At 46.8% G+C, this 9,137-nt stretch overlaps 1 protein-coding gene across 1 annotated transcript; it reads right to left on the bottom strand.

The window, feature by feature from the left end:
- Positions 1-3,997: 3,997 nt before the first annotated feature.
- On the bottom strand, positions 3,998-8,630 carry LOC125386667. Its single transcript, XM_048413669.1, has 4 exons — positions 8,508-8,630; positions 7,469-7,571; positions 4,148-7,057; positions 3,998-4,095 (listed from the first exon to the last, which is right to left on the bottom strand). Exons 1-4 carry the CDS (start codon positions 8,628-8,630, stop codon positions 3,998-4,000), a joined length of 3,234 nt encoding a protein of 1,077 aa, XP_048269626.1.
- Positions 8,631-9,137: the final 507 nt, after the last annotated feature.

Genomic DNA, 9,137 nt, shown 5'->3' with positions numbered 1-9,137 from the left:
TAACGCTCAGTTTTCATCAAAATCGAGCAAATGGTTAAGATTTGCGAGCTGCTGTGCCTGTTTCGACGCCAAAAACGGCTTGCACTACATTCGGCGTGTAAAATTCAATGAAAATAGCATTTAAACGTCGAAATTCCTCCAACAGAAGAGAAATAACACTCAGTTTACGTCAAAATCGAGGAAATGTTTACGATTTGCGTTTTGCTGCGCCTGTTTCGAAGTAAATAATGTCTTGCACTACATTCGGCGTTTAAAATTCACTGAAAATAGCGTTTGAAAGTGGAAATTCCTCCAACAGAAGAGGTATAGCGCTCAATTTTCGTCAAAATCGAGTAAATGGTTAAGATTTGCGAGCTGCTGTGCCTCTTGCGGCGCTAAAAACGGCGTGCACTACATTCGGCGTGTAAAATGCAATGAAAATAGTGCTTAAACGTCGAAATTCCTCCAACAGAAGTGATATAGCGATCAATTTTCGTCAAAATCGAGTAAATGGTTGCGTTTTGCGAGCTGCTGTGCCTGTTTCAACGCCAAAAACATCTTGCACTACATTCGGCGTGTAAAATGCAATGAAAATAGCGTTTGAAAGTGGAAATTCCTCCAACAGAAAAGAAATAACGCTCAGGTTACGTCAAAATCGAGGAAATGGTTACGACTTGCCTTCTGCTGCGCCTGTTTCGAAGTAAATAATGTCTTGCACTACATTCGGCGTGTAAAATTCAATGAAAATGGCGTTTGAAAGTGGAAATTCCTCCAACAGAAGAGAAATAACACTCAGGTTTCGTCAAAATCGATTAAATCGTTACTACTTGAGTGCTGCTGTGCCTGCTTCGACGCTAAAAACGGCGTGTACTACATTCGGCGTGTAAAATGCAATAAAAATAGCGTTTAGACGTCGAAATTCCTCCAACAGAAGAGAAATAACGCTCAGTTTCTGTTAAAATCGAGAAAATGATAGCGATTTCCGAGCTGCTGTGCAGGTTTTGTCGTTAAAAACGGCGTGCACAACATTCGGCGTGTAAAATGCAATGAAAATAGCGTTTAGTCGTCGAAATTCCTTCAACAGAACGGAAATAACGCTCAGGTTTCGTCAAAATAGAGTAAATGGTTACGATTTGCGAGCTGCTGTGTCTCTTGCGGCGCTAAAATCGGCGTGCACTACATTCGGCGTGTAAAATGCAATGAAAATAGCTTCGAAACGTCGAAATTCCTCCAACAGAAGAGAAATAACGCTCAATTTTCGTCAAAATCGAGAAAATGATAGCGATTTGCGAGCTGCTGCGCAGGTTTTGTCGTTAAAAACGGCGTGCACTACAATCGGCGTGTAAAATGCAATGAAAATAGCGTTTAGACGTCGAAGCTCCTCCAATAGAAGAGAAATAATGCTCAATTTTCGCCAAAATCGAGTAAATGCCTGCGATTCGCGAGCTGCTGTCCCTGTTTCGACGCCAAAAACTGCTTGCACTACATTCGGCGTGTAAAATGCAATTAAAGTAGCGTTTAAACGTAGAAATTCCTCCAACAGAAGAGGTATAGCGCTCAATTTTCGTCAAAATCGAGTAAATGGTTAAGATTTGCGAGCTGCTGTGCCTCTTGCGGCGCTAAAAACGACGTGCACTACATTCGGCGTGTAAAATGCAATGAAAATGGCGTTTAAACGTAGAAATTCCTCCAACAGAAGAGAAATAACACTCAGGTTTCTTCGAAATCGAGAAAATGGTTACTATTTGCGAGCTGCTGCGCTAGTTTCGAAGCTAAAAACGGCATGCACTACATTCGGCGTGTAAAATGCAATTAAAGTAGCGTTTGAACGTAGAAATTCCTCCAACAGAAGAGAAATAACACTCAGGTTTCTTCAAAATCGAGCAAATGGTTACTCTTTGCGAGCTGCTGTGCCTGTTTCGACGCCAAAAACGGCTTGCACTACATTCGGAGTGTAAAATTCAATGAAAATAGCATTTAAACGTCGAAATTCCTCCAACACAAGAGAAATAACGCTCAGTTTACGTCAAAATCGAGGAAATGGTTAGGATTTGCCTTCTGCTGCGCCTGTTTCGAGGTTAAAATTGTCTTGCACTACATTAGGCGTGTAAAATTCAATGAAAATAGCGTTTGAAAGTGGAAATTCCTGCAACAGAACGGAAATAACGCTCAGGTTTCGTCAAAATAGAGTAAATGGTTACGATTTGCGAGCTGCTGTGCCTCTTGCGGCGCTAAAAACGGCGTGCACTACATTCGGCGTGTAAAATGCAATGAAAATAGCGTTTAAACGTAGAAATTCCTCCAACAGAAGAGAAATAACACTCAGTTTCCGTTAAAATCGAGTAAATGGTTGCGATTTGCATGCTGCTCTGCTTGTTTCGAAAATAATAACGCTGTGCATTACATTCGGCGTTTAAAATGCAATGAAAATAGCGTTTAAACGTAGAAATTCCTCCAACAGAAGAGAAATAACACTCTGGTTTCGTCAAAATCGATTAAATCGTTACGATTTGAGTGCTGCTGTGCCTGCTTCGACGCTAAAAACGGCGTGTACTACATTCGGCGTGTAAAATGCAATTAAAGTAGCGTTTAAACGTAGAAATTCCTACAACAGAAGAGAAATAACACTCAGTTTACGCCAAAATCGAGGAAATGATTGAGATTTTCGAGCTGCTGCTCTTGTTTCGACGTTAAAAATGGCAAGCACTACATTCGGCGTGTAAAGTGCAATGAAAAAAACGTTTAAACGTCGAAATTCCTGCAACAGAAGAGAAATAATGCTCAATTTTCGTCAAAATCGAGTAAATGGTTGCGATTTGCATGCTGCTCTGCTAGTTTCGAAAATGATAACGCTGTGCATTACATTCGGCGTTTAAAATTCAATAAAAACAGCGTTTAAACGTTGAAATTCCTCCAACGGAAGTGTATTTTCGAGCTATCGCGGGGAGACGCGGTCGTTAGAATACGCGCCAACGGGAGTCGTTAATTCCCGTTACGATTAAAATGATCGATACCACGAATAGTTCGATCCCCGTATTTCGATTAAGATAATAGGGGTGATTCAGGTATGATAACACTGTGGCTCACAGAGTTAAAATTTATATTTCCAACACTTAGTATACACGATTGAATAGATATAAACACTTAATGACTTAGAACGGTATGAGACTTAATGTTAGAAGTTAGACGTTAGATCTTTGACTGACTGGGCGCTCTAGCGTCGAGACGGAAGAAAGTTCAGTGTGGGTGTGCCCTTTTTCATGACGACCGCGGATTCGTTGTTTATACTTTTCGTTAAGAAAGTGAGGGTAACAATCCGCGATGTCGATTGGTTTTGCCCTACGCGGATGCTTGAAGGGATGGGGAGAAGGTCTCCTACCATCGTGGTTGATAGATGACCTTGTTCATGGGAAAACCTGATTGTTTTATTGGCTAGCTGTTCGCTTTCTCCGTAATGCTTAAGAGCACGTGATAAACCCAAGGACCTTTCTAAAAAAACCAGCTGAAAACACTTCTAGAATTAGAAAGTCCTTTTGGCAAACAGATGTGCTTAGACCATGTGTGCGAACAATGCAGCTAGAATTGCAACTTTATGGTGGGTCCTTGGGTCTATGGAGTGTTCGAAGGACGACACGTAGACCGTTGTTTGGCAAGCCGCGCGGGATGGCGTGCAGATGTGTTGCGCGGCAGAACATCCTCCCCCCGTTGAGAGGGCACCGATCAAAATTCTGGCTGTGGAGTCAGGTGCGTCGTTGGCGGATCTCCTTCCCTCCGTGGGGGTGGTCGGAAGAGTCTGGATCTGGGTGAATGGGTAAGGGGACCAATTTTTTGACGCCACGATCCAGGGTAGTTGTTGCCGTCTGTACGGTAGCGGTCCGTATGATTCCGTCGACTCCTGGATGGACTTTGATCACGCGGCCCAAAGGCCATTGCATGGGTGGTACGTTATCCTCCCTGAGAACTACTACGGTGCCTTCTCGGATATCATGTTTGCCCTTATCCCATTTATTGCGGCGGGTTAGCTCGTTGAGGTACTCTCGATGCCATCTGCTCCAGAACTGCTGTTTGATCTGGTGGATGCGCTGCCAACTTGATAGCCGCCCTGATGGAACTGTCCTGAAATCACGCTCCCGTAAATTCGTGAGTGTGTCACCGATTAGAAAATGACCGGGAGTGAGGACAGGGGGATCTTTCGGATCGGATGATATGGGAGTCAGTGGGCGTGAATTAAGGATGGCTTCAATTTCAACCACAAGAGTATGAAGGTGCTCAAAGGTCAATAGTTCCGTGCCGACGACGCGGATGAGATGGCGCTTGAAGGATTTCACCGCGGCTTCCCATAAACCGCCAAAGTGTGGTGAGTTTGGAGGGTTGAAACGCCATTGGATCTGTCGGTCGGCGAGAAAAGTCTGTACCCTCTCCTTGTGGTCGTCAGACTGCAATAGGGTCCGGAGTTCTTGCAGCTCCCGGTTGGCCCCGACGAAATTGGTGCCATTGTCGGTAAGGATGGTTGCGCAATGTCCTCGCCGCGAAATGAATCGACGTAAGGCGGCTAGGAAAGCGTCGGTGGTTAGATCGCTGACTAGCTCTATGTGGACAGCCTTGGTTGCTAGACAAACGAATATGGCAGCGTATATTTTTATTTTACGTCGGTTGCGATCCCTCCTCTCCTTGATGTAGAATGGGCCGCAGTAGTCGATTCCGACGTTTGTAAACGGACGCGATTCGGTAATGCGCGCCTCTGGCAAATCACCCATCAAATATTCCACTGGCGGCGGGTTGGCTCTGCAGCAGCGGACGCACCTTTTAATGGTACGCCACACTTGGCTACGACCGTCGATCGGCCAATAGCGCAATCTTACCGCGTACAGGGTAGCTTGTGTCCCGGTGTGGTGGTTTTTCCGATGCTCCTGGTCTATGATGAGCTCTGTAACAGATGCTTTGGGCAATATAATGGGGTGTTTTTGATTGAAGGGTATAGAAGAGTTGGTTAGTCGTCCTCCGACTCGTAATATCCCATCTTCGTCGAGGAAGGGATTTAATGGCTGTAGTTTTCCTCCAACGTCCCTGCTTCGATCTTTCTGTAGTGTCCGAATTTCCGTCGCAAAATGACCGGATTGTATGATTTTGATCACCCTGTTGTGAGCCCTGGTTAATTCGTCTGTTGTTAGATGGGCAGCTAGGTGTTGTTTATGTTTCCATCGAAGACACCAAGCGACGACTCTGATTAGTCTGGTCCAGGACGAGTATCGGTGGAGGAGGGGGTTATCGTTGTTATTCGTCGTTAGACAGATCGTTTTTTTCTGTTCCGGGATGTCCCCCGACGGTATAGGGATCCGGATCGGCCAGTTCTCCTGCTGCTGCTTGAGCCATTCGGGTCCGTGTTTCCAGATGTTTGGACGCAGGTATTCCTTGGGAGCCTGCCCTCGGGAGATCAGATCCGCTGGGTTGTCATCCGTAGGCACATGCCGCCAATCGGCGATGTTGGTTTTCGCTTGGATCTCGGCCACGCGGTTCGCTACGAATGTTTTTAATGTATGTGGCGAGGACTTGATCCACTGGAGCACGATAGTCGAATCTGTCCAATAAACTATTCGAGAAACGTCTATAGTGAGGGAAGTCTTTACCATGGACATTAGCGAGGTGAGGAGCAATGCTCCGCTTAATTCGAGTCTTGGGATTGTCAGGGATTTTAGCGGCGCGACCTTTGATCGCGCGGTGAGTAATTGGGTTTCGATACGTCCATCCGAGCTGCGACTGCGCAGATATATACATGCCCCGTATGCCTTTTCACTGGCGTCGCAAAAACCGTGTAGTTCTATCTGAGTAGCTGCCTTGACCACCGTTTTGCGAGGAAATCGAGTATCACTAAGCAAGGGTAGTTGGATATAGTATCGGTCCCATTCTGTATGCAACTCGGATGGCAAGGATTCATCCCAGTCTAGTTTTAATGCCCAGACGCGTTGAAGCAATATTTTGGCTCTGACAATCACTGGCGCGAGCAATCCTAGTGGATCATAAATTCGGGCTATCACCGAACTTATTGATCGCTTTGTGACACGGGTGATGGTCGCTGTGGGTGCAACTGAGTATAGTATTGTGTCATCCTGGGAATTCCAATAGATACCTAGAGTTTTCAATGTCTGTGACTCACCCAATTGTAGTGTTCGATTTGTATCTTTCTCGGATAGTCCACGCAGTATGTCCTTATCGTTAGATGCCCATTCACGGATGTTTAAGCCGCCCGATCTGAGAAGGTCCGTGAGTTCGTGTCGTACCGCTATTAACTCTTCCTTTGTATCGGCCCCGGTGAGGGCGTCGTCGACATAGAAATCACGCTGTACAACCGATGACGCTCGCGGAAATCGATCTCCTTCGTCTTCTGCTAGTTGTTTCAGGCAGCGGAGTGCTAAATATGGGGCAGCTGATAGTCCGAAGGTCACGGTGTTGAGCTGATAAGTATCGATTTCCCCGTTGGAATTGCGCCATAGAATCAGCTGATATTTACGATCGTCTGGGCGTACGAGAATTTGTCGATACATCTTCTCGATGTCACCCGTTAGGACATACTGGTGTGATCGGAATCTCAGCAGAATTTCAACCAGATCTTCTTGGAGTTTGGGTCCGGTATGCAGAGTGTCGTTGAGAGAAACTCCGGTGGTGCTGATTGCTGATCCATCGAACACTACCCGGAGTTTAGTGGTGTTGCTCGATTCCTTTATCACGCCGTGATGCGGCAAATAGTAACCATTATTTGAGGGCTGAGTGTGCGGAATCTTGGTCATATGACCTAAGTCTAAATATTCTTGGATCACCGTGTTGTACGCGGCTTCGAATTGCTTATCGCGTTGGAACCGGCGAGAAAGAGCGGCGAGTCTACTCATTGCAACGGACTTTGATGTCCCAAGTGTGGGAAGCTTCTCGTTGAAGGGCAGGGCGACGATATATCGCCCTTCCTTGTTGCGTCGGACATGGTTACGGAAATGTTCTTCGCACTGTAATTCCGATTCTGATAAATGTGTAGTGGATGGTCCCTCGTCGATTTCCCAGAATCGCGAGAGATCCGTTTGTAGATCGGCTGTGGTAATGTGAAACGAATGTGTGCCCGATTGCGTGGATGGGCTCCCCCCGATAACCCAACCGAAGCGAGTTTTTTGCAAACATAACTCAGTATCGATGGATTGTGGTATTTTAATCTGCCCGACACATAATGAGGCTAACGTTGGTCCCGAGCTTAGTAATATTTCGATAGGGCTTGGTATGTGAAATGTTGGATCGGCTAATTTTAGATTTTTGGGTATCTGGAGAGCGGACCGGTCGATTGGATGGTCTGGGACTGCCGATGATATTGTTGGGATTACTAAAAACGTTGCTGTGCGTTCATATTTGCCATCCGTCGAAACAATGGTGGTCGTTAGTTGGCTCCTTGCGATAGTGGTTAAGTCGTCGAGGGCTCCGATTGGGACCGAACATCTCTTTCGTTTTATACCGAGGGAGTTTGCGAATTTCTCAGTCATGAAATTCATACTAGAGCCAGTATCTAGCAGTGCTCTGGCTCGAATTGGAGATGCCCTCTTGTCTAGCACATCGATCTGTGTTGTGACCAGCAGATCATGATGCGGCGTAACGTCTAGAGATATATGTGTCGTTTCGGTCCCTTCCTTTGCGGCCCGTTTGTCTAGTCAGTTTTGACCTGGGTGGGTTTTGGACGCGGATTCTGGGACATTACCCTTGGTCCGTGATGCGCGTGACTCATACGAAGTGTGAGCTTTCGTATCGCTTGGGGCCGAAGGTGTAGGGTTATTTGAATGTTTGGCGGGTCGTCTCGAATGGTGGACCGAACGCGGCTTTGATGATCCGGATGGCGATTGTCCATGAGAGGATCGTTTGTACGATGAACGACATCCCGACGATCGACCGCTTGATGAACGACTGTCTGACCACGACCGACCGCTCGATGAACGATTGCCCGACGACCGACCGCTCGATGAACAACTATCCGACGACTGAATGCTTGGCGACCGACCCTTTGACGACCGACCGCAGGACGACCGAGGATTTTCTTGTATTTGTTCTCGATGTAGGTACGTATGATGTCGTCGCCCGCAGATATGACACGAACGCGCGGTGCACTGTGTTATCGAATGTCCGTTGCCTAGACAGTTTGTACACAGCGATGCCATTTTTACGAGTTGAAGACGTTCTATGGTTGATTTGGCTTTGAAAACCTTACAGTCTCTGAGTTTGTGGGGTCCGTCGCAGGTCGGACACACCAGCGCCCTGCTGGTTGTGGCATAGGTTCGTCCACGTGGTAGGTTATATCGGCGACGAGGAGGTTTGGGGGGTGACTCCTTTGTTTTCGTTACTTTAGAGAGGAGCTGATTCCCGTTGGCTCGTGTTTTTAGGAATTCCATCAGCTGATGGTAGGAAGGTACTTCCTGATTTGGCAACGTACGTTGCCATTTACGCATACTGGACGCAGGCAATTTTGACGCGATCAACTCGATCAGTACTACATCTGAAGTTACCGACTGTCCTAATCTTTCGAGCGCTTTGAGATTTACGCTGATGGTTTCCATCAAATCCTCAATGGCTTCAGGAGTTTCCTTTTCTATTTCGGGATAACCGCGCATCAATTCCCAATGGCGCATACAGATCCGGAGGGGGCAATTGAATTTCTCCTTCAATGTGTTAAGCGCGATGGGGTAGTTGGCATCTGTGGGTTCCAATGATTGGATGCTCCGTGCGGCCCGTCCAGTGATAGCTGCGCGTAGATATTGAAATTTCTGGACATTTGTTAAATTTTCATTGCGATCTACCGTGGATGAGAACGTGTCATAAAAATAGGTCCAGTTCTCGAGGGCACCGTCGAACTGAGGAGCGCGGACCTCTGGTAGGGTGAGTGATGTCGGCTCGGGCTTCACGCCTGAATCGCGCGTTTTAGTTGGCGAGGGGTTTGGTGCGGGTATTTTATCAAGGAGACCTGTGAACCGTACGTCAATCTCCAGCTTCTCTTGATACAACGCGGCGGCCCGACCGACTTCCCCTTCATCTAACCCTTCTAACTCGTCTTGAACCGCGACTAACTTCTTCCAGACGTCGTCGAACGCTTGACGGCAAGATACTAAGTAACCGTTGTTTACTTGACCAGACTCTTC

This window comes from Bombus terrestris, chromosome 17 (assembly GCF_910591885.1).
Source record: "Bombus terrestris chromosome 17, iyBomTerr1.2, whole genome shotgun sequence".
NCBI lineage: Eukaryota > Metazoa > Arthropoda > Insecta > Hymenoptera > Apidae > Bombus > Bombus terrestris.
This window is presented reverse-complemented; position numbering and strand designations above follow the sequence as displayed.

Excerpts from the sequence above, each read along its gene's own strand:
- LOC125386667 (XM_048413669.1), bottom strand. The coding sequence starts at position 8,630 with ATGCGCCATTGGGAATTGATGCGCGGTTATCCCGAAATAGAAAAGGAA. Across the intron at positions 7,572-8,507 it reads TCGAAAGATTAGGACAGTCG|ATCGATGTGCTAGACAAGAG; the intron begins GTAACTTCAGAT and ends GTCACAACACAG. Across the intron at positions 7,058-7,468 it reads GAAATTCGCAAACTCCCTCG|CCGATCTACAAACGGATCTC; the intron begins GTATAAAACGAA and ends ACATTACCACAG.